The sequence below is a fragment of the Balaenoptera ricei genome, chromosome 3 (genome assembly GCF_028023285.1).
Source record: "Balaenoptera ricei isolate mBalRic1 chromosome 3, mBalRic1.hap2, whole genome shotgun sequence".
NCBI classification, from domain to species: Eukaryota; Metazoa; Chordata; class Mammalia; order Artiodactyla; family Balaenopteridae; genus Balaenoptera; species Balaenoptera ricei.
Window position 1 is genome coordinate 78,678,556 of NC_082641.1, and position 25,883 is coordinate 78,704,438.

The 25,883-nt window shown below is 39.2% G+C and overlaps 1 protein-coding gene across 8 annotated transcripts in view; it reads left to right on the plus strand.

Moving 5' to 3' along the window:
* The window catches only part of CAST (calpastatin), a 122,163-nt gene that overhangs the window by 38,122 nt on the left and 58,158 nt on the right, over positions 1–25,883 (plus strand). For all 8 annotated transcript variants that reach the window (XM_059916809.1, XM_059916808.1, XM_059916815.1 and 5 more), the window contains one exon: positions 18,026–18,085. In XM_059916809.1, the coding sequence (XP_059772792.1) occupies positions 18,026–18,085 (60 nt within the window). The remainder of the gene's footprint in view (positions 1–18,025; positions 18,086–25,883) is intronic.

Here is a 25,883-nt window from a genome sequence, read left to right on the forward strand (position 1 = left end):
GTTCAGTTTCTTGATGGTTCCATGAATTGGCCGAGTATAATTCTTCTCTCACAATGAAAATTTAAAAGGTATCATGTAAAATAGCAGTTTGAAAGAATGAAACAAACAAAATTAAGAAAACATGAGGAATTAATTTGAACTGACTTTTTAAAATCAGTCAAATATTTGTGTTCCTATTCATTGTTTATAATAACAATTATATCTTTAATGCATCACCACTTCTTAGGTAGGACTATTTACTTTTCCCAAAATATGAACCATCTAATTGTTCAGTCCTATTTAAATAAAAAGCCCACAACCTATGTTCTCCTGTGTACATAGATGTCTTTGTATCTTTTCTTTCATTATACCTCAGAGTGCCCTCATTTTGAAGACAATATGAATCTGGAATATGTGTTTTAGCATCAATATGTCTGGCCTCATAAGAGGAACATATTTTATCCTATAGTTTTTGATATATTGAATTAATAATCTGCATACTGGGAAAGTACAATGGGTCTTTAAAAACAATTGTGTTTTATTTTTTTCTCTGTGAATAGCTTAACTTAAAAATGTCATCTACCCAGTGTTTCTCAACAGAGTACTAATGGCATTTGGGTTGACGATTCTTAGTTGGGCAGGGCTGTCTTGTTCCCACTGAATGCCAGAGCGTGACAAAAACACTCTCTCTCACATGTCTTAAAATACCCTTTAGTTGGGTGCTACTTCCCCTGGTTAAGAACAATTGGTACACTATTTTTATGGTAAGCCGTATAAATAATTACTCAGTCCCATTATTTCCAATTTTTAAGGCACTTTACAGAATCCCTTAAGACACGTTGACTTCTGAGCAAGTCCATATATTTGGACGTTGGAGATTTGGATGGAGGCTATGTGTAATCCTATTGCTAGTAAAGTGTCACTCTTACCCTTGTGCCCTTCTGTCCACATTAGGCAATAATAATAAATCATTAGCAAGTGACTTTAATAGGTTTCAGAAAAAAGAACAGATCAGCACAATCTGTATTAGATCTGAGTATTAATAGTTATAGCTACATTTACTGACAATTAGTGGGTTCTAGGCATATGTTGAACACTTTACATGATGTGATGATGATGCAGTGATGAAGTAGATACCCTTATTATGCCCATTTTTCAGATTAAGAAAGAGCCTGATCTCTTAGCCATTGCACTGTATTGTTTCTCAGAACATGTTTGACAGCTCTCCATAAAATACTTTCCAAAAAATGAGTTTTAGTGGGTGAAGTTAACACACACTAAAGTCTCGTTTGGTTACATAGTCTCATTTGGCTACCTTTGGTTACCTCTGGTCACCTTTGTTCTTAGAATACCAGCTTTTCACTATACCGTGAGCCCTTTGAAGACAGGATCCACATCATTGGACCCCCATCGCGACTACCATGGTGCCTTCCACATGGTAATTGCTCAATAAATATCTATTGAATTGAAAAAGAATATTGGTTTTATCTTAATATGAACAGAGCCTTAAGATACCACTGCACTAGTTTAGAAATTTATCCTGGATAGGCAGAAAAAGTAGAATAATATTCATTTTGTTCTCTAGGATTTATAAGTAGAGTTTTTGGAACTTAACATCTGTTTGTCCTTTAGCTAAAGATTAAAGAGTAGATAATCAAAATGATCAGTAATGAACTCTTTTTTTTTTAACTTCTACAATGGCCAGACATGGTGCTAGGAATACAGAAGTGAAGTATTGTCCATATAACAAATATAAAAACACAGTGTAAAAAGTGCTAAAAAGCATTGCTATCAAGGTGCTATGAAAGCACAGTGGAAGGTTGAGGGAAGGGGGCTGAGGTTAAGCTTGGCCCTGTTTTTCTGGGAATAAACATTAGGAATACGAGTCCCTTAAAGCAGATCTGCAACCAGTCAGTTGGATGCAGGACTCTTCAGAGGTCTGAACACATCCAACTTCCCAAGCGTTGGCTCTCCTCATTCAGTATTTTCTTAATCCCAGCTTTCCAGACTTGCCCCTAACTACCAGTAGAGGTACTATGGTCTCCCCCTGTATACTTTTCTGTGTGCTCTTATGTAGGACTGAGAGTTCTGATTTATTCTAGGGCTCTCTTATGAGATGTTCTTGACAACTGTCCCTTGTAGACAGACTGGATTTCCATCCGGTGTCAACTATACCTGAGGTTTCCATCTGTCCTGCACTCTACACAGTTGAACTGGAGATCCCACAGCTGACTGAATCTATGTTGTCCGTCTTCCAAGCCAGCTTTGAGGGTGACAAGTTTCTGCTGCTCATCTTCCTGTTTCTTTCTTCACCACCCAACCTAAGGTGCAGCGGAGGGCAGACCAGCTCATCAACAGAATAACCTGCCCCTGGGTTCCAGACACTTATCTCTAAGGACATATTGTCTCAATTTAGTTTCTTATTTCGCGTTTGGCACCTGCCACGCAGTGGGCACATATCCTTAGCAAGACAAGGAGAACCTCAGATGCCTTTTATCATTTTTACTGACTCCTTCCCCAGGAATAATTGGCATACATTAGTTACAAAGGTGCTGCTTGGTCCATTTTGTCGGTAGTGTTTCTTTCTTTTCCCACAGATCCCTTTGCAACACTTAAAAAAGAAAACAACTAACACTTAGTTTTATTTGGGAGGATTTCTTATACGTTGGAAAGGATTTGGGTCTGCTTTTACTGATTAACCAAGTTAACTTTAGTAAACAGTTTTTTGTTTTTTTTTACATATTGCCAACACACTGATAATTATCCTCAGTTCTCTAGGCCCCATGGTACATATTCATCATAATGGCTAAGATATGAGTGAGTGGTGATGACGCTGTGGCTTATCATCGGAGTCCTGGAATATAAGGAGTTTCCCAGGGAGCCCTGCCAATGGACTGCTGAGGAATGAGGAAGCTGACTGTGATCAAAGCAAGGCTTCCTTAATTGCACAGAGCTGTGCTTTAACAGTTGGCGGGGGGGTCTCTTTAGAAAAGAGAAGTTTCTTGGTTCTCAAATAGAAAATGCGGGCCAGTAGGATAATTCCAGACTAATCCATGGCCCTGGGGCTCTCCCGATCCTTGTCCTGGGGATGTACTGCACCCCCTCGGAATGCTCTAATTCAGTGTTTCATGATATGTAGTCTGGAGAGCATCTACGTCAAATTCACCTGTGATACTTATTTAAAAATGGAGATTTCCCAAGCCCCACCTCAGACTTACCCAGTCAGAATCACTGAGGAATCTATGGCTTAATAAGCTCTCGAGGTAAATCCTTACACCTGTTAAAGTTTGATGAGCGCTGCTCTAAGAAGTGAGGTGGGCTAGCCAGAGCCTATCTGTGAGCAGTCGTCTTCTGACCTTAGCAATGTAGTGAAATCTTGGTGAGAGCTGTAGCTATTCACAGGGGCTGAGACTTTTGAATCATACTGAGGGGCCCCCATGAACTGACGTGATTGATGTTTTTGGCCCTCTTTTGGAGCCCGAGAAAGGGCCTGGACCACTCCCATTTCACTCAAAGTTGCTATAAGAGATTGAGTCCAATTTAGTGTGCAGGCATACTCTTTGGACTCTGTAATGGATTAAGGTCCCCTGCACAAGTGACCTCAGTATAAAGACCTAGATGAGACCTTGGCGCCTCCAGAGATGCCCAGAATAGAGTTGTTGCGGGAGAACACTTCCTACAGAGAAACCAGGGGCTTAGTCTCCTGCGTATTGTTTCTTTATTAGCTGTACTAAGGGTGGCCAGACAAAGGAGCAAAGAATAAAATTATTTGTATGTTTTTCAGTTGTATAAGCCTTTTCTGTTTCCTCCTTATCATGAAAATAGGAAATTGTGTTTATATCCAACAGGGCAAATAAGATCCTCTTATATAAAAGCCATTACCATTGCTTGTCATCATCAGAGTCCTGGAATATCAATATCCTCATGCTTTTAGACATGCATCTTTTCATAATATTTTATTTACAAAGATGTATCAGGTTCAGAGGCCTTGGTCTACAGCAGGGAATTGAAACTTGTTGCCAGAATTTTCATCTTCCAGAATTCTCCACTTCTCTTTCATATTCACCATCTCTTGATTTATCTCTTTATTTAATTAATGTTTTAATGTTAAATTTTGTACAGTATTTCTTTGTGTCTGGAACAGAAGGAGGGTCTTGAATCAGAATTCAGATTAATTTTATTAAGCCCTCACAATGTATTTAAAATGTTTGAAAGCCTTTAGATGAGGAACACATGTTCTATTTTGTCATGAAGCCTCCTCCTCCCTCTTCATACTGGCCTGATACACTCATTCACATCCCCCAACGTATATTTTCATTTGAGTTTTATACTTCTGATTTACAGAGATAGGCAAATATTATTTTTCTGAAAACTCAATTAATAAATATTTTGAAAATTGCACTGTTTTTTTTTTCTTAAATCCTTGCAACTGAGCTATACACTAGATGTGTGGATGTGTATAGCATTAAGAGTTTCTCTAGTGGTCCAGAATATCTGCCTATAAAATAACAGCACTGTTGGGCTTGGTGATGTCTACAGCGTTCTATATTTTTCTGTTGTAAGAAAAGTGTGCACCACAGGCATAATCGCAAGTATCAAGTGTCCTCAGGGTTTAGGGTCATGAGACTGGAGAAGACAGATATTCTTGAGGTATTGCAGGACTGACTTTTTAGGGAACATATAGGCTCTTTAGTAACCTGGGCTGGCGGTATCAGCACCAAAAATCTTCCTTTCAAAACCAGCTGGAAAGTACTTTTGAAAAGTAACTTTGTGAATCTATCCTATTATCTAATGCATTCTAGTACCTTCTTTTGACCAAATGAAAGCAGGAAGAGGCTGTTTGTCATCTCTGTCAAAGTGCCAGTGGGTAACGATAGATGGTAGAAAAGAGTGGTCATTTCACCCACCCCCTATAAGGCCATCTTGTTTAAAACAACCTAAAGCAGTCATTCTCCATGTAGAGGAGTTTGAGAATCACTTGGGGGGTGGGGCTTACAGCTTTTTAAGCTATAATCCTTGCTCCCTCTCCCTCCTGCCCTTTCCCTTTTGTAAATTTCTAAGTGTCCATTGCTGCCCTCCCCTGATCCCCATACACTGGCTATGAGTGATTCTGTTCCTGGGCCCAAAACCACTGAGCTAAGGTGTTAATGCTCGGCCAGTCACATTGTCCAATAGCTTGACATAACATTCGTTGCCTGTAATCATTATGTACAATTTTAGTATAAAATAATTAAATATGTATGAATATTTAATTTAATTTAATATTAATTAAATGTGTATGAATATCCTGCATACTTTGCGTATAGTTTCACTGATTAGAATTAGTGATCATTTTTTTCCCTAGCAATATTATAAAATTATATCATCTTCCATGTGATGTCCTACTCTAATCTTGAGTTTTAAATCAATTAATTAGTTAATTATTAATTGTTTGAAATTTTAGCCACAAAGGATCCACATCACTAAGAAACAATGTACCCCCTTGCTGAATATCTAGAGATTAACAAGGAAAGGCTAACTTCTTTTGGTTGTTGAGTTTGAGCCCTCCCTTGGTTTTGAGAATCTTTTTAATTATTGTGGTAATGGGTGCTGAATTATTCTCAAACAATGTTCTTGTGGTAGGCCAGGATTCCTAGCCTAGCAAATTAGAATTGTTTCCTTCTCCAGTCCTCTGACAATCATATTCTTACACCTCTTCACATGTTTCCAAAGACTGAATGTGATGAACACTGATCTACATATTTGCAATTAAAATCTTGGCAAAATACCCTGATTGATTTCCAGTTGAACCAGTAATAAACCATATACCATATCTTTTCTGCTTGTGTATAACTTCTCCACCTTCTCCTACTGATCAATGAACTGAAGATTTGGTTACTGTTCAAAATGGAAAGACAACCAATAGGAAACAAAAGACGTTCTAGCTAGTTCTGATAATCTGAAAATAATTCTGGAAAGCTGTGGGAAAGGGGTTAGGTCCAGCAGTATGTATGTAGTTTGGAGAAGCTCTCCAGGATCTAGATAAATGAAAATAAATGGAAAGAAGAAAAAGAAACCAACCATTTATTAATTTGTTAAACAACTACTATGCTAAGTGATTTACATAGGATTTCATTTAATCCTCTTAAGAATTGCATATTTTGCAAATGGGTAAGTGGGTATTGGGACAATTTTTAAAATGAGAAGACTAAGGCCCAGAGAGATTAAATAACTTACCCTGGGTCACACAGATAGTAAGATTCTATTTGATTCTAATGCTCTTTTCAGTAGACCAGTCTTATAAAATCCTAGACTCAGTAGTTTATATCCAGGCAGTTTAAATAACCAAGAGAGGAATTTGTATCTAAATTCAAAAAGCACTAGAAATTAATATTGTGCCCTCTATTATTCTGCTTAATATCTTAATGCTGTTGAAATTCTCTCTGATGAACGAAATTTCCTGCTTCTGTGAAAGAGAGTATTGTACACTGATTGGAATTAGCAAATAAGAGTTTTGTTGACAGAGTTTCTTTAGATGTCTTAATAAGCAGTAGAGGAGGGATGAATTAGACATCTCTGAATACGGTGAAATTTTTAAAAAGCAGGATTAAATTACATAGCAAAAATCTCCCTTATAGTGTAGGAATACAGTTGCTTAGACTGAAGGATAAGTAGCACTGTTCATATTTTTACATAAATTTCAAATGAAGCCTATTTTAAAATCAATTCTCCTATTCTACTGAATTTTTATTTTAGGTGAAAGTGGGATGAAATGTCGTGGAAGGTATTATGATTATTTCCACTTTACAGATGAGGAAACTGCAGCACAGAGCAGTTAGGGAATTTGCTCAAGGTCATACAGCTGGTAGCAGAGCTGGAATTCAAACTCGAGTGGTCTGGCTCCGCAGCCATTCTCCTAACTGCATAACATCACCTCTTTAATATTTGCAAAGATTAAGCTTGCTGTTAGTGTACATTTGTGAAGTTCTTTTTCCTATGTGGTTTCCAGAACGACGTTTTATTGCACCCCACATTTTCATTTTGGTTATTTGGAAAGCAGCTTGGAGAAGGGAACTTTGTAATAATTCCTGCCATTTAAACCTTCTTATTAAGAACATGCTTCACTGAGAAGCCAGCTGCAAGAACAGTCATGTGACAGGCTTGTCTCTCAGCCGCCACACAATTGGCTGTATGCCAGTATTTCCTCATACGTGCCCTCTCAGTTTCGTTGAGACACTTTGAGTCTGTCATCCCTGTAGAGACTGAGCCTGGCAGTTGGTCTTATAACACAACGACACATAAAACTTCTCATTTCTCTCACACTCTGTTAGGTCTGTGCCTAAGGAATGAATTTGAAAGCACTATGGAAACCAAGCTGAAAGGCTCTGAGGCGACTGTTCAGCAGAGCTCAGAATTTTTTATTCTTATACAGTAATCATATCATCAGTAACCATATATGCTTTAGATGAGCTCATAATCTTTTAGGATAAACAAGCCATGCATTTCAATCCAAAAAAAATTCATAATGTAAAATAGTGTTGCCCTTTCTCTTTAAGATAAACAACATGCGTGTGTAACTTCTCAAAGCAGTGGTCACCACAGAAGTGCTCCACCATTCTGGGACTGAGGAGAACTTTTGAGGCTGTTGATATTTGTAAAATAATACAGATCCCTTTTGTTTACTGACTTACCATGTGCCAGGCCTTATAAACACACCCTCATTAAATCCTCACTACCATCTTATGAGTTAGGTGTCATCTTTATACCCATTTAACAAATAAAAAACACAAGTTTGGAAAGCTTGAGCAGCTTGCTTGAAGTTACACAACTAGAATGAGACCCCAGGTCCGTGGGACTCCAGAGGCTAAACTCCTGTGTTTCCCTTTGAACATCTGTCATTGGGTACATTATTTAATAAGCTTTACATATTTATAGCGTATCATATTAGAGTTGCAGAACAACAGAGTTCTCAAGGCTGACAGCTTACAGATGAGGAAACTGTGTTCTAGAGAGGTTAAGACTTAAGTTCAAAGAGCTTGTCATGGGCTGTCTTCCTCATTGTTCATTATATGGCTTCTAATCTGCTGAAACTGCGTGACTCACAGGCTTAAGAAGATCATAGACGCACAAACCTTTTCTAGGGGAGGGGCCACAAGAGGAAAGTAGGCTGTCTTTTCTGGGTCTAACTTCTCTGCTTTGTCTTGGGCAACCAAATTCAGACATAGCTGGAATTATTTCATGCATCAAGAAAAGCAACCAGGATCCTTAGAGGCATGGACGCAACTTAAAAAAAAAAAAAAGCTGCATTTCTGCTCTTTGATGACTAATCCAGGCTACGTGGCTTGCTCTCTTCCTTGCTTACAAAATAGTCATCCCAGGGCAGAGAGGGGGAAAGGGGGAGAAGTGGAGTTTGTAAAGCAATGAAAATGAAACAATTGTTGTATAGTACTGCAAGTTCAGCTTCATGCGTTTTGTGGATTTTTTCTAAGCACTTGGGGTGGTCCTGTGTTAGACCTCATAATCAGGCACTCACAAGGTGTGGCCAAATGTTCTCAGGTCTCTCTGGCTCTTGGATTGCCATCACAGATCAACTGTGGCTACCGTCCCGGTTGCCAGGCAACATATGGATGTTTATTTTGAGGTCTGCCCACAGGGTTGCATCAGAGACCAAAGCTGCATGTGCTCTCCACTTCCCAGAGCAAGTAGAGCTCAGGCATTCTATTTTTATCTTAATATATTATTAAGATAATATATCTTAATATATTTTAATTATATTTAATTAAGATAATTAAATATATTTTAAAATATATTTTAATATATTTAAATCTATTAATGTATATATTTAAATATATTTATATTTAAATAATATTTATTTTTATATTATTTTAACATAGTTCATGAATGTATAGCATACTCAGCTGAGATAGAATCATATTCTGTTCCCCCAGGCAGTGTTCAGTTTGCCTCATTTTGCCGTGTTCTACTTCATCCAACCGGTTGTACTCTGGACTGATTATCTCTGGTACTTTCCCACCTCTAAGTCTTGCTCAAGCTGTTCTGCTCACCTGGAATGACTACTCCATCTTGGGCTCCAACTCCATGTTTTATAAAACTAAAATCTTTTATTTTACTTTTTGAAAGTAGGGGAGTTAACTTGTTATAGCAAAAAGTTCGTGGGCAGTATCGTCAATGTCTGTGTTCAGATCCAAGCTCTACAACTTCTTGACTGTGAGATCTTAAATAAGTTACCTAACTTCTCTGAGCCTCAGTTTTCTCGTTTATAAAATGCAGATAATAATGATTAAGTCCTAGGATTTTATAAAGATATATTGAAATCAGATGCCCAAAGCCCCTGCCACAGTTCCTGGCATATGGAAGATTCCATAGTCCTCACCTACCTCCCCATCACACTGCAATTAATACTAAGTAAATTGTTCCCATCTCCTCTGTGAAGTTTTTCCTAGCCATCTTCAAACCCACAACTCAGAAATAGTCTCCCTCTTCTGATCTCTTATAACTTCATATTGTACTTAAGATCCTATCACAATTGACCTGCTCTTATATTACATACATGCTGAGATGTAAGTTGGTGCCCTAATTAGATCTGCTGGCACAAAGCCATGGTCTCCCTGAAAGAGATGGCTCAACTTCATTCATAGATGACCCATTTCATCAGAATCATGTTTTTTGTTATGATTAAAAACTATACTTTGTTAGGTGACTGAGTTGCAGTTCTCTTTAGAAGCACCATTATTATGGTAAATAATTAAAGGCATTGCAAGACAAGACGGTATGTCATGGTGTGACTGCGTGGCAAACAATAGACAGAGCTAAACATCTGAATATTCATCTCCTAAAGTGAATAATCCATCACCGTAAACCTGTTCTCACCGGGTCCATGAATGGTGTTTGTGAAGAACGTCAGTGCTTTCTTTAGAAAGCCCCTCATTAGCCGTCTATTGTTTGTTCCAGGTGTCTTACAGGAAGTAGCTCAGGGATTTTTTTGTGTATATGCGTTTTTTTAAAGTTATACAACTACTGGGTGATGACAATAAGGATGTAAAAGACTAGATGTTTATGTTTTCCTAATCAGTTTTCTGACCTGTGCTTTGGACAAAATTTCTGATGATTGAATAAAACTCGTATAATGTTGCTTTTGAGCCATCAGATAATATTCATGTTTATTCATGTACAAATTTATACATTTATTTATTTAACACATACTTGTTAAGCAACTACTGTGTGCGATGCTTGGGTATGTGCAGCAGCTGAGACAGGCATGGTCCCTGCCCTCATGGAGTTCGGGTTTGGGTCTGTCTGACAGATCCTGTGAAGAAAGAACTTTAAAAAAAACCCATGATTTCTATTCTTTCATTTTTTGAGATGTGTTATTAAGAATCTCATTATGGTTCAGAAGCAAATTATACATTTCTCTCTTGTGCATCTAGCAGAGCTAACTTTAAAAGTTAAAAATCAGTTAACTTGGTTTTGATTTGCCAGAACTTCTTAATTAAAAAAAAATTTTTAATATTTGTTTTGTGCTTTGCCCAGATTGCCCTAATATTTGGTATGTAATTGACTCTCGCAATAGCCCTGTGGGGTGCATGGTATTTCCACATGGGAAACCAGATGCTCTTCAGGTTTAATCGACTTACCTGTGGACTCATCGCCATTAAGAAGCTATCAGACTGAACCTTTCTTCTGATTTATTAATTATATTCTTGATTCTAGCTTTTTTTTAAAAAAGAACCAAGGTATTAAAACTATACTTCATTCTTTGTTTAAATGAAACTTTAATTGACAATTAGAAAATGGAAACAAATATTGGAATCAACAGTGATTTTTGAGCTCCTCTCTGCTATTAAACACTGTGGTAGGCACTGTGGAGAACAGAAATGATCCCTGCCTCTTGATCAGTTTACAGCTTCATTGATAAGACATGACATACACTTAGAAAAGACTCAGTAACCCTCAACAGCATATATGATTAAGTGTTCAAGTGAGAAATACAAACATATGAGAGTTGAGAAGGTAATAGGAGCTAAAGCAGATACAGGTGTTGTATCTTGAGCTAAATCTTCAAGAGGAGGGTAGGAGCTGTCTGAGCAGGGAGAGGCTTCCTCAGCCGTGGGGATGACAAGAAAGGCTTCCTCAGCGGTGGATGGGAGCATGATGGTGATGATAACACCGACTAGCATTTGTCCAGCACTTACCACTTGCCAAGCGCTGTTGTAATGGGTTCATGTACATCAACTTATCCTTAAAACAACCCTATAAGGTAAGAATTGTTACTATTCTCATTTTATAGGCGAGGACGCTGAGGCACAGAGAGGTTAAGTAACTTGCTCGAGGTTGCACATGAATTCAGTGCTGGCTGGAATTCCACCAGTCTTGAGTCCAGAGCTGCCTCTCACTCTCTTAACCAGTGAGTTATGCTGCCCGATTTGGTTCTCCTGAAACAGGAAGGACAGCATCCTGGGAGGTGGGGAGACATGGTGTGGGGCATAGCAAGAGACGTAGTGGAATGAGGAGATTAGGTCAAATGTGGAAAGTCTAAGGCTCAGGCAGAAGACATTGGACCTTATCTAGGACAGTGAGAAACCACTGAGAGTTTAGTATTTCATCAGAGTGGGAACATGGTATGCATTTATTTCAGGTAAATTAGGCAGCGATAGAAAGGATTGGGAGCTAGAAGTCGGGGGTGGGAGAGAACAAGGCAGGGAAACTATTAGAAAGGCCTTGATGTAATCCAGGTGTGAGAGATACCTGATTAGACTAGGAAAGTGTGGGCAGGGAAAGAAATTAAAAGGATGGAATGGTAATGAGGACTTGGAGGCAGACTCCAAGCAATTCAGCGGCAGATGAGTTTCCCTGCATTACGTCATTTGGCCCTTACAGCAACTCCAGAGGCAGGTGGTATTACTCCCATTTTGCAGATGAGGTTGAAGGCTTCTGGGAGGATAATTAATGTGAATGAATAAGTGCTGGAGTAGGCATTTGAGCCTGCATCTGACTTTCTTGGCTTCCTCCCTTTAAGGTAAAATAATGTTGTCTGGTAATAAAGTAGGGCTGCTGATAAAGTATGGAGAACTGTTCACATAGTAAATGATATTTAAAGTCATGGGGGGAGAGGGGCTTCCCTGGTGGTGCAGTGGTTAAGGATCCACCTGCCAATGCAGGGTACACGGATTCAAGCCCTGGTCCGGGAAGATCCCACATGCCGCGGAGCAACTAAGCCTGTGCACCACAACTACTGAGCTGCAAGCCACAACTACTGAGCCCATGTGCCACAACTACTGAAGCCGGTGCGCCTAGAGCCCCTGCTCCACAACAAGAGAAGCCACGGCAATGAGAAGCTCATGCACTGCAACGAAGAGTAGCCCCCACGCACAGCAATGAAGACCCAACGCAGCCAAAAGTAAATAAATAAATAAATGTATTAAAAAAAAAATAAAGTCATGGGGAGAAATCAAGTCTCCAAGTATGCAGTAATATAAGAGAGAAGGCAGAGGGTTTGTGACTAAATATTAAAGAATGCAGAGAAGAATGGAGCAAGTGGAAAAGGCTTCCAGAAGGAAACAGGTCAGAGGGCTGGGGAGTGGACCTGGAGCTCCCTGTGTCACAGCAGCCCTGGGGAAGAGGATGGTCAGTGATTCAAAATGAAACTGCAGATGGATTATCAGGTGGAAAAGGGCAGCACGTACGTGGGCTGGCATTCTCAGTAACCCTCCACAAACAAAGGCAGCTGGGGTGTGTGAAGGGTGACTGGTGCCGCCAGTGGGAGGCTGTGGGAACGCTGGCAGTGAGGGGTGGGGAGAGGAAGCAAGGTATGGGGTGAGGGGCAGCCGTTGACTCATCTGCCGGGTGCACTCTGGGTGCACTTTCTGAACTGAGCTGGCGCAAGGAGGGAGATCAAAGTCAGACTGAGTGACTGGAGGGGAGGATCCCCGTGAACCAGCTGACAGTGCCTGGAAAGAAGCTGATTGTCTTCTGAGAGCCCAAGCAAGTGAAAAGACTCTGACATGGGAGGCAGAGAGGTAAGGAGCCGAGGGAATGACTTTTTCATCAGCCAGATTTAATGGCAGTAGAATGGATGAGTAAGCCCTCTAGGATCGCGCCCCTTCTGAAGAAGCCCTTGGGTCCAGCCAGGACCTGTGGGCGAGCTCACAACCCTCTCCACTCACATCCAGCATCACAGGATGGTTGGGTTGGTCCTAGGTGTTGCTTCTCTTCTCGTGCAGCCTCACTAGGCATCCTGCAGAATCAAGGGAAATCCTTGGATAGAAACCTGCCGTGAGTAAGAGTGGGGGTGAGCAGATTAGTGTACCCAACAGACAGCTCTTTTAAAGGAACCCCATGTGGTGGAGGAGACACTTCATGCCGCAATTAGGTCATTACTTGCCTGTATATGGTACTGTAAGTGAGCGGGGATGGGCGAAGGCGGATGGATGCCCACTTAGGATTGCAGTGGTTCGGAAGTTACAATGCCAGTGCTGGCGCTAGTGAGATACACCTGAAAGGAAGGGCATGTAGGATTCGGATATTTGGGGAAGAGAAGCATCCCAACCAGTGGCACTTACGTGAAAAAAACATAAAGGGGGAGATGAGAGAGCTGTGCTCTGAGAAAGGGATGGGCTAGCTGCCTGGAGCAGGTGTTCTGCACTGGGAGATGCGGTGGGATTGGAGACCAGGGGTCTTTAGAGGCAAGAGAAAGGACTTCTGTGTGATACAGTGGGTAACAGGAGTCATCATCGCTGGCTCTGCTTTAGAGGGAGGCATGTGTGTGGGAGTGACACCTGCAAAGACTAGTGTAGCCAGAACAGGTAAGAGAGCTAAAAGGCTGTAGTATGGGAGACCTTTGCAAAATATATGTGAAAAAGGAAAGCAGTTTCCATTTTTCAAGGGTCTTAAAAGCATACCAACTCCCCCTCATATCTCTAATCATTTCCTGCAGTAAACTCCAAAATTCTTATTGTAGCAAGTAAACAAATTTAAAGAGGTTTTGTTGAATAAAGCCAGAACGTAACGTGCCATACTGGATAAGTACAGGATTAAATATTAATTTTTTCTAGGCTGCAATTACTTTCTTTTATCGATATTGCTTTGTTTTAATGAGATTTGACAGCACAGTGAGATTACTTCAGGTGGGCCTACAACTGACTTAGAACCAAAACATTTCTTCGGTCACCTAGGATTTTCTTCATACCTGTTAGAGCACTTAAGTTGTAACTAAACCTGCTTGATGTCTGTTTATTGCGCTGGACTGTGAACTCTTTCAAGGCTGTGACAGTGACATTCATTGTGTATCCTCAGCCCCAGGCTCATTGCTTTTTAAACAACAATTGTTGAGTGGGTGGGTGGAAAATAATTATATTAAAGTACTTTTTCTCTGTTCTTTGTTACTCTGATTTATGCCTTAATTTAAGATTATAAATGACTCATAATACTCTGGTTGTCAAGAGATTTGCATGGGTCATTTAAGAGGGAGAGTATAGTTATGGCCGCACTTTAGTCTGGTATACAGTCCTAATTCCATAGAGAGATTTTGGTATTTGAGCACTGGTGTTGCTTTAAAACTGGCTATGCCTTGATGTTAGGACCGGCTGAGTGGTCGGTCCTGCAGCAGAGAGTCACTGGTTTAAAAGTCACGTGGCCTAGGCTCAGCCCTGGCACAGACAGCTCGGAGGGTCCTCCCCGCCTTCTGCCTGGGTGATGCCCCCTTATCCTTCAATCTCCACGTTAACTGTCACTTCTTCAGCATCACCTGTCCTGACTGTCCCCTGAATTAGATCTGGTTGCCTAGTCTGTGTTCTCATGGGACCCTGTGATTTTCCTTTATAGCACTTATCACAAGTAGTTACTAAAGTGGTTATTCTTTATTTTAATTTATTTCATTGAAGTATAGTTGATTTACAAGGTTGTGTTAATTTCTGCTGTATAGTGAAGTGATTCAGTTATACATATGTATACACATTCTTTTTCATATTCTTTTCCATTATGGTTTATCACAGGATATTCAATATAGTTCCCTGTGCTACACAGTAGGACCTTGTTGTTTATCCATTCTATATATAATAGTTTGCATCTGCTAATCTCCATCCCTCTCCCCCTTGGCAACCACAAATCTGTTCTCTATGTCTGTGAGTCTGTTTCCGTTTTGTAGATAATTTCATTTGTGTCATATTTTAGATTCCACATATAAGTGATATCATATGGTATTTGTCTTTCTCTTTCTGACTGACTTCACTTAGTATGGTAATCTCTAGGTCCATCCATGTTGCTGTAAATGACATTATTTCATTTTTTTATGGCTGAGTAATATTGCATTGTGTGTGTGTGTGTGTACACATATATATATATACATACACACCACATCTTCTTTATCCTTTCTTTTGTTGATGGACATTTAGGTTTTTGTCATGTCTGGCTATTGTAAATGGTGCTGCCATGAACATAGGGGTGCATGTGTCTTTTTGAATTATAGTTTTGTCCAGATATATGCCCAGGAGTGGGATTGAAGTGGTTAGTCTATTAATGTCATCTCTGACCAGGCTGTAACTTTCACAAGGTCAGAGACAGATCTGTCGGTTTCCCATCAGCTAACACAGTACTTGACACAAACTATGTTCTGGATAAATACTTACGGAGCCAGTGAACTGTGGTAAACTTTGATGGGTCACTTAATCTTTATAAGATACCATTCTCCTCATCTGTTTAAAACCTACATATTCAAAGTTTTTCTCTAAGGTTCTTCAAAGATTTATGGGTTAACTCTTCAAAATTCTTAAATTGTAAGTTATTCACACCTATGATTAGAAAGTCAAACCATATAGAAGATTTAAATTGAAAGTGTATATAATCCCCCAGTAGCGGTAACAAATAGTAAACTTTTCTTGTCTTTACAAATAAAATAAAAATTGAACACACTACACTTAGCCAGAGTTGAACCAGCCCATAACAGGGTGGGATTATTTTCCATTTCCAGCCCCCACGAAGTGGTTTTCCTATTTTAGTTTCAAAATGTTTAGTGCCTTAGTGATGGGATGAAACTTTCACGGAGGAATCTAGGCTGAGAACAGGTGTGGCCAAGGCCTTGAGCTAAGTTCACATTATAATCCGCTCCATGCTTATTTATAGGCATTCCATGGAGATTTTACTGTCCTTGGTGAGCCTTTGAAAGTCTTCTTTCTAGGATTTAAGGATCTCTTCCAGCTATTGCTTAATAAAGCAGTAAGGCAGATTGGAAAACCCAAGGCTATGTAATTTCAGGAATGTTTTAATAAACTTGGATGTTTAGAAAATAAATGAATGTTCACCTAAAGATGTGCAGCTTAAAAAGAACCTTTGTGTGGAGTGTTTGTCTTGGGTGGTTTTAGATGGCTGAGGGAAATCACTGAAGGAGTGGGATGTAGCTAACTGGAACTTCTTGAGTTTGAGTGGACGTTTGTACAACCAATCCTACTTGTGGAAAGACAGAATTATATAGATATGGGTATGTTAATCCCCACAAATTAAAAAAAATTCTCCAGGAAAAATGCATATTCACATATTTGCCCATTAATTTGATGAGGGAAATCTACTTTGGTACATCTTCCAGTTCTTTATCCCGAAGAGAATGTGAGAGAGACAGCACATGCCTGCCACAGTGACAAGGGGTGTATATGTGTGTGTGTGTGTTTGTGTGTGTTTTGGGGTGCGGGGGTGCTTAAGGGTGCTCAGGAATAGTTAAGTTCATATGACTATGTTTGAAAAGTCAGTATACTAAAGCTTTGGGCTTTTATCTGTAAAATGTGGCAATTTAATTCTAAGCACCAACATGCTCTACATTAAATGAGGTCAGTGGGGAAGGTGATCGTGTTCATGGGCCATGGGTTATAGTGGGTTCACGCTGTCACCTTGAGTGTGGTGTGTCGAGGTAGGGGAGCTGGGGCACCAGCAGGGATGGGTCCATCCTGCCCGGGGACTCAGCTTCCGAAGTGGCTCAGGGCCAGGCATCAGGGAATGGGGCTCTGGGTGCTGCTGGCAGGGAGCAGCTGTTTACTGACAGCCAGTTACTTAAGAAGACAACCGGTGCCAGATGGAATCCCTGGGCTCTAAAACCTAATGGACTCAAATGTTAAGGAGGTTTAAATGAGCCTGAGTTGGAATTCGCTAAGAATGTAATTGTGAATTTAATATTAACCAGTGTAATACAAGTTACTGGAGTACGTAGTTCTCAATACCATGCAAGTGTCCACATGCACATCCCCCTGCTTGGGTGATTAGATTGCAGGGGCTGACTCCACATCCCTAGGAAAGGTGTTTCTTGAATACTTCAGTTACCACTCATCACCTTTTGCCCTCCGGGGAGGAGCCTAGATGAGACAGATAATATAACAATATCCCCTTTGCAACACCATCTCCCACTTTCTCTTCCTTACATGACGATTCTAATCTACCTGAACCTATTTCCCAGAGCTATGCCTACTCGTCTGTCTTACAATAGCTTAGGAATAATGCACTAGCAATTTAATGAACACCTACAATGTGCCAGGCATTTTACCCACATTATCGCAAATAATTACAACCCTGCAAAATAGACATTATAGGCCCCATTTTATATACTTGGAAAACTAAGACCCAAAGTCACAGAGCTAGTAATTGGCAAAGCTGGCATTTGAACAAAATTCTGTAAGTTTCAAAGTTCATGTTCTTTCTGAAAATAATACAAACAATAATTAGAATAATATTTACTGAGTACTTAATTACCAGGCAGTAATAAACTTAGAAGGTAGTTGTTACCTACGGAACAAAAATTGAGAAAGGGGAAACCAAAGATCAGAAAATTTAAGTAGCTTGCCCAAGATTATTTAGTAAGTAGCACACTCCAAATTTGAACCCATTTGATCTGGTTACAAAGGCTTTTACCCACTGGGCAACACCACATACTGAACTTTTATGGGAGTGGTACTCTAGGTGAGGTAAAACCAAGGTGAAGAGTTAAGAGTAAGTATGGTTAAAAGGAGCTGAAGGACAAAGAAGGTTGTAGGTTAACTATAATTAAACTTCTTATTTCTTTCCTTTCTAGGTGACAACTTCCTCTGCTTCAACCAGGAAGTCTTCCAGTATGAATCCCACAGAAACCAAGGTATGGAGACTCTTCAAGGGTCAACTTGGGTGAATGCCTTTCAGTTGATTATATGGTAAAGCAAAACAAATGTGGGCTGTTGACAGATGGGTTACGTGTCCTAGGAAACTTAGGCTATGGAAGTAAACGTTTTCTTCCTAATTAATGCGAGTCTTTGGAAACTCAGCTTTCCTTTCAGTATTTGCCTCCAACACCATCTATACACTTATACGTCATTTTAGAGTATCTAGAAAAGAGTAGTCAGCGAGAGTTTTTTTGGTTCTAGCCTTGAGTTTTTTAAGTTGTAAGATAATTTCTCTAAGTACATTTCTCTGGATCTAGAAAAGAATATAAATTCTTAATTTCTTACTAAAATGGTTTTATTATCCTGGCCGCTTAAAACTAAATCTAAGAATGAGAAAGGTTACACTAAGTGAACATAGAAAGAAGTGACACAGATACTGGTTATTTCAGATGCTTTCTGAAGTTTCTTTCTGAAATTTGAGTCATGTGGGGCACCATCTTATTGATAAACCTTTGTCGAGTTCTTGGGATTTGTTCTGATGATAATTTCTTGGAATTTCAGAAGAAAAAATACAAGCATGTCCTCCAGTGGGATTGCCACATGGAGTAAGACTAGTTCTGAAGAGTTGGCTGAGCTGCCTTAAACCCTCTCCCCTAATTACCATGACTCAAACTGTGTTTCTTGGGAATGTTTTGGGATGGAAGATTAAAGAGAGAGCATTCTCAAGATGCTCTCAACTAATTCTTACGAGCTAATATTTTTTAGAGCCTTTAAGAGCTACCCCAGCTCCATTATTATCAAATTTCCCTTGTTTAAAATTACCCATATACTTTTGCTTTCTATTTTCCTTGTAACTTTACTAACCCAAGTAGGATCCCATGCCATAATTTAGTACTGGCACCATAATTTAGTGCTACTGAGGGATCCTATGGCCTCATCTTGAACTTTTCTTTAAAGGACATTGCAAATATCTTGAAACACACTGTCCAACTCTAAGCTCTTATAAATGTCATTTAGCACTCATTTTAATTTTTAAATTTATTTTTAATTTAAAGTTATGTTTTTACTAAGTAATTTACATTTACATTAATTTCTTAATTATTCACAATATATGTTAACTGATCCATAATTAATCTATTAGCTGTCACTACTTATTTATACCAAGCTTAATCTTAAAAAATAAAAAAAATCTGACCTTAATCTTAAAATAATCTTAAGACTGTAGTAGAAATATTTACCCCCTCCCCAAAAAAATTCTTATTGAACTTAAGAGTCCATGAAAACTAAAGTAAGGAGATAGAAAGGAGAGCCAGAAATATAGGATTTCCGTTTTATTATTTTGGTTTGCATTTGACACAATGCCTGATTATAATCCATCCCCGCTGACTCTCAGCTTGAGGACCAATGATTATTTCAAGTGTGCCCTGTTTTCCAGAGTAAGTGGCAGCAAACACTTCAGCCATTGCTAAGCATGAATCATGAGAATTCCTGGCACTCCTACGGAACTGGATGAAGAGAAGAGAGAGAGGAAAGTGGGAGAGAGAAGGAGGGAGAGACAAAAATAAGATGCACATGATGAAGTGTCACCAGTGGCTGACTCAGGACTGCTCTTTGCCTCAATTCTCTTTCCTTGGTGGATTTCAATCACACTATTCTCATTAATCATCTTATCTTCATGTGCTGCTTTTTAAATTTTTTTTTAATTTTAATTTTAAGAAATTTTTATTTTATATTGGAGTGTAGTTGATTTACAATGTTGTATTAGTTTCAGGTGTACAGCAAAGTCATTCAGTTTTACATATACATGTACCTATTCTTTTTCAAATTCTTTTCCCATTTAGGTTATTACAGAATATTGAATAGAGTTCCCTGTGCTATACAGTAGGTCCTTGTTGGTTATCTATTTTAAACATACTAGTGTGTATATGTCAATCCCAAACTCCCAGTTTATCTCTCCCCCCCACCTTTCCCCTTTAATAACCATAAGTTTGTTTTCTAAGTCTGTGAGTCTGTTTCTGTTTTGTAAATAAGTTCATTTGTATCATTTTTTTTAGATTCCACATGTAAGTGATATCATATGATATCATCTTTCTCTGTCTGACTTACTTACTTCACTTAGTATGATAATCTCCAGGTCCATCCACATTGCCGCAAATGGCATTATTTCATTCTTTTTAATGGCTGAGTAATATTCCATTGTATGTATGTACCACATCTTCTTTATCCATTCATCTGTCCACAGACATTTAGGTTGCTTCCATGTCTTGGCTATTGTAAACAGTGCTGCAGTAAACACTGGGGTGCATGTATCCCTTTGAACCATTGTTTTCTCCGGATATATGCTTAGGAGTGGGATAGCTAGATCATATGGTAGCTCTATTTTTAGTTTCTTAAGGAACCTCCATACTGTTCTCCATAGTGGTTGTACCAATTCACATTCCCACCAATAGTGTAGGAGGGTTCTCTTTTGTCCACACCCTCTCCAGCATTTATTGTTGGTAGACTTTTTGATGATGGCCATTCTGACTGGTGTGAGGTGATATCTCATTGTAGTTTTCATTTGCATTTCTCTAACAATTAGCGATGTTGGGCATCTTTTGATATCCCTCTTGGCCCATCTGTGTGTCTTCTTTGGAGCAATGTCTATTTAGGTCTTCTGCCCATTTTTTGATTGGGTTGTTTGTTTTTTTGATATTGAGTTGCATGAGCTGTCTGTAAATTTGGGGGATTAATCCCTTGTCGGTCACATCATTTGCAAACATTTTCTCGCATTCTGTAGGTTGCCTTTTCATTTTGTTTATGGTTTTCTTAGCAGTACAAAAGCTTTTAAGTTTAATTGGATCCCATTTGTTTATTTTTGTTTTTACTTCCATTACTCTAGGAGACGGATCCAAAAAGGTATTGCTGTGATTTATGTCACAGTGTGTTCTGCCTATGTTTTCCTTTGAGAGTTTTATAGTATCTGGTCTTATATTTGGGTCTTTAATCCATTCTGAGTTTATTTTTGTGTATGGTGTTAGAGAATTTTCTAATTTCATTCTCTTACATTTAGCTGTCCAGTTTTCCCAGCACCATTTATTGAAGAGACTGTCTTTTCTCCATGATATAGTCTTGCCTCAGTTGTTGTAGATTAATTGACCATAGATGCGTGGGTTTATTTCTGGGCTTTCTATACTGTTCCATTGATCTATATTTCTGGTTTTGTGCTGGTACCATACTGTTTTGATGACTGTAGCTTTGCAGTATAGTCTGAAGTCAGGGAGCCTGAATCCTCCAGTTCTGTTTTTCTTTCTCAAAATTGCTTTGGATATTCGGGGTCTTTTGTGGTTTCATACAAATTAAAAAATTTTTTGTTCTAGTTCTGTGAAAAATGCCATTGGTAATTTGATAAGTTGCATTGAGTCTGTAGATTGCCTTGGGTAGTATAGTCATTTTGAAAATATTGCTTCTTCCAGTCCAAGAACACGGTATATCTTCCCATTTGTTTGTGTCATCTTTGATTTCTTTCATCAGCGTCCTATAGTTTCTAGAGTACAGGTCTTTTGCCTCCTTAGGTAGGTTTATTCCTAGGTATTTTATTCTTTTGATGCGATGGTAAATGGGATTCTTTGCTTAATTTCTCTTCCTGATCTTTTGTTTTTAGTGTATAGAAATGCAACAGATTTCTCTGTATTAATTTTGTATCATGCACTTTACCAGATTCATTGATTAGCTCTAGTAGTTTTCTGGTAGCATCTTTAGGATTTTCCATGTATAGTATCATGTCATCTGCAAACAGTGACATTTTGACTTCTTCTTTTCCAGTTTGGATTCTTTTTATTTCTTTTTTCTTATTGCCATGGCTAGGACTTCCAAAACTATGTTGAATAAAAGCAGTGAGACTGGACATCCTTATCTTGTTCCTGATCTTAGAGGAAATGCTTTCAGCTCTTCACTGTTGAGTATGTTATTAACTGTAGGTTTGTCATATATGGGCTTTATTATGTTGTGGTATGTTCCCTCTGTGCCCACTTTCTGGAGAGTTTTTATCATAAATGGGTGTTGAATTTTGTCAAAAGCTTTTTCTGCATCTATTGAGATGATCATATGGTTTTTATTCTTTAATTTGTTGATATAGTGTATCACACTGATTGATTTGCAGATATTGAAAAATTCTTGCATCCCTGGGATAAACCTCACTTGATCTCGTGGTAGATGATCCTTTTAATGTATTGTTGGATTCGGTTTGCTAGTGTTTTGTTGAGGATTTTTGCGTCTATGTTCATCAGTGATACTGGCCTATAATTTTCTCTTTTGGTGGTTCTTTGGTTTTGATATCAGGTTGATGGTGGCCTCATAGAATGAGTTTGGGAGTGTTCCTTCCTCTGCGATTTTTTGGAATAGTTTCAGAAGGATAGGTGTTAACTCTTCTCTAAATGTTTGATAGAATTTGCCTGTGAATCCATCTGGTCCTGGACTTTTGTTTGTTGGGAGTTTTTTAATCACAGTTTCAATTTCAGTACTTGTGATTGGTCTGTTCATATTTTCTATTTCTTCCTGGTTCAGTCTTGGGAGATTGTACCTCTCTAAGAATTTGTCCATTTCTTCTAGGTTGTCCATTTTATTGGCATATAGTTGCTTGTAGTAGTCTCTTATGATCCTTTGTATTTCTGTGGTGTCCGTTGTAACTTCTTTTTCATTTCTAATTTTACTGATTTGAGCCCTCTCCCTTTTTTTCTTGCTGAGTCTGGCTAAAGGTTTTTCAATTTTGTTTATCTTTTCAAAGTACCAGCTTTCAGTTTCACTGATCTTTTCTATGGTTTTCTTTGTCTCTATTCCATTTATTTCTGCTCTGATCTTTATAATTTCCTTCCTTCTGCTGACTTTGGGTTTTGTCTGTTCTTCTTTCTCTAGTTGCTTTAGGTGTAAGGTTAGATTATTTATTTGAGATGTTTCTTCTTTCCTGAGGTAAGATTGTATCACTGTAAACTTCCCTCTTAGAACTGCTTTTACTGCATCCCACAGGTTTTGAATCATCATGCTTTCACTTTCATTTGTCTCTAGGTATTTTTTCATTTCCTCTTTTATTTCTTCAGTGATCCATTAGTTGTTTAGTAGCATATTGTTTATTGTTTAGCCTTCACATCTTTGTGTTTTTTACAGTTTTTTTCTTGTAGTTGATTTCTAATCTCATAGAGTTGTGGTTGGAAAAGATGCTTGATATGATTTCACTTTTCTTAAATTTACTGAGACTGGCTTTGTGGCCCAGGATATGATCAATCCTGGAGAATGTTCTGTGGACACTTGAGAAGAAAGTGTATTCTGTTGCTTTTGATGGAATACTCTATAAATATCAATGAAGTCCATCTGGTCTGATGTGTCATTTAAGGCCTTTGTTTCCTTATTGATTTTCTGTCTGGATGATCTGTCCATTGATGAAAGTGGGGTGTTAAAGTCCCCCATTATTATTGTGTTACTGTCAATTTCTCCTTTTATGGCTGTTAGCATTTGCCTTATATATTGGGGTGCTCTCATGTTGGGTGCATATTATATTTACAGTTGTTATATCATCTTCCTAGATTGATCCTTTGATCATTATGTAGTGTCCTTTTTTGTCTCTTGTAACAGTCTTTATTTTAAAGTCTATTTTGTCTGATATGAGTATTGCCACTCCAGCTTTCTTTCAATTTCCATTTGCATGGAATACATTTTTCCATTCCCTCACTTTTAGTCTGTATGCGTCCCTAGATCTGAAGTGGGTCTCTTGTAGACAGCATATATAAGGGTCTTGTTTTCTTTGTCTTTTGGTTGGAGCATTTAATCCATTTACATTTAAGGTAATTATATGTATATTCTTATTGTCATTTTATTAATTGTTTTGAATTTGTTTTTGTGGGTCTTTTTTCTTCCCTTCCTCTAGCTCATTATTAAACATTTCTTGTGTCTTCTCAATCTGTGCCTCCATTCTTTTTGTGAGATCTTAGATCATCTTTACTGTCATTACTCTGAATTCTGTTTCAGGTAGATTGCCTATCTCCACTTCCCTTAGTTGTTCTTCTGGGGTTTTATCTTGTTCCTTTGTCTGGGACATATTTGTCTGCCATCTCATTTTGTCTGACTTTCTGTGATTGCAGTATCTGTTTCGCAGGCTGCAGGGTTGTAGTTCTTCTTGCTTCTGCTGTCTGCGCCCTGGTGGATGAGGCTGTCCAAAGGGCTCGTGCAGGCTTCCTGGTGGGAGTGCCTGTTTCTTGCCCACTGATGGTTGGAACTGGGTCTTTTCCCTCTGGTGGGCAGGGCTGTGTCAGGGGGTGTGTTTAGCTGTGAGCTCAGGAAGACTTTAAGTAGCCTGTCTGCTGGTGGGTGGGGCTGCGTTCCTGCCCTGTTCGTTGTTTGATCTGAGGCATCCCAGCACTGGAGCCTACAGGCTGCTGGGTGGGGCCAGGTCTTGGTGAGAAAATGGCAGCCTCCGGGAGGGCTCACACCAATGAGTACTCCCCAGAGCTACTGCCACCAATGTCTTTGTCCCCAGAGTGAGCCAAAGCCACCCCCTGCTTCCGCAGGAGACCCTCCAATACCAGCAGGTAAGTCTGGCCCAGACTCCTGTGAGGTCACTGCTTCTTTCCCTGGGTCATGGTACACACGGGACCTTGTGTGTGCCTTCCAAGAGTGGAGTTACTGTTTCCCCAGTCCTGTGGAATTCCTGTGATCAAACCCCACTGGCCTTCAAAGCCAGATGCTCTAGGGGCTCCTCCTCCCAAAGCCAGACCCCCAGGCTGGGGAGCCTGACATAGGGCTCAGAACTTTGACCCTTATGGGAGAACCTCTGCAATATACTTATTTTCCAGTCTGTGGGTCGCCCACCCGGCAGGTATGGGATTTGATTTTTTTATGATTGCGCCCCTCCTACCATCTCATTGTGGTTTCTTCTTTGTCTTTGGATGCAGGATATCTTTTTTGGTAGGTTCCAGTGTTTGTTTGTTTGTTTGTTTTTGTTGATGGTTGTTTAGCAGTTAGTTGTGATTTTAGTGTTTTCATGAGGAGAGGAAAGCTCACGTCCTTCTACTCTGCCATTTTGTCTCCACCTCCCTTCATGTACCTCTTTTTTTCTTTTTTTTTTTAACATCTTCACTGGAGTATAATTGCTTTACAATGGTGTGTTAGTTTCTGCTTTATAACAAAGTGAATCAGTTATACATAGACATATGTCCCCATATCTCTTCCCTCTTGCATCTCCCTCCCTCCCACCCTCCCTATCCCACCCCTCTAGGTGGTCACAAAACACCGAGCTGATCTCCCTGTGCTATGCAGCTGCTTCCCACTAGCTACCTATTTTATGTTTGGTAGTGTATATATGTCCATGCCACTCTCTCACTTTGTCCCAGCTTACCCTTCCCCCTCCCCATATCCTCAAGTCCATTCTCTAGTAGGTCTGTGTCTTTATTCCCATCTTGCCCCTAGGTTCTTCATGACCAATTTTTTTTTTTCTTAGATTCCGTATATATGTGTTAGCATACAGTATTTGTTTTTCTCTTTCTGACTTACTTCACTCTGTATGACAGACTCTAGGTCCATCCACCTCACTACAAATAACTCAATTTCGTTTCTTTTTATGGCTGAGTAATATTCTATTGTATATATGTGCCACATCTTCTTTATCCATTCATCTGTTGATGGACACTTAGGTTGCTTCCATGTCCTGGCTATTGTAAATAGTGCTGAAACGAACATTTTGGTACATGACTCTTTTTGAATTATGGTTTTCTCAGCATATATGCCCAGTAGTGAGATCGCTGGGTCATATGGTAGTTCTATTTT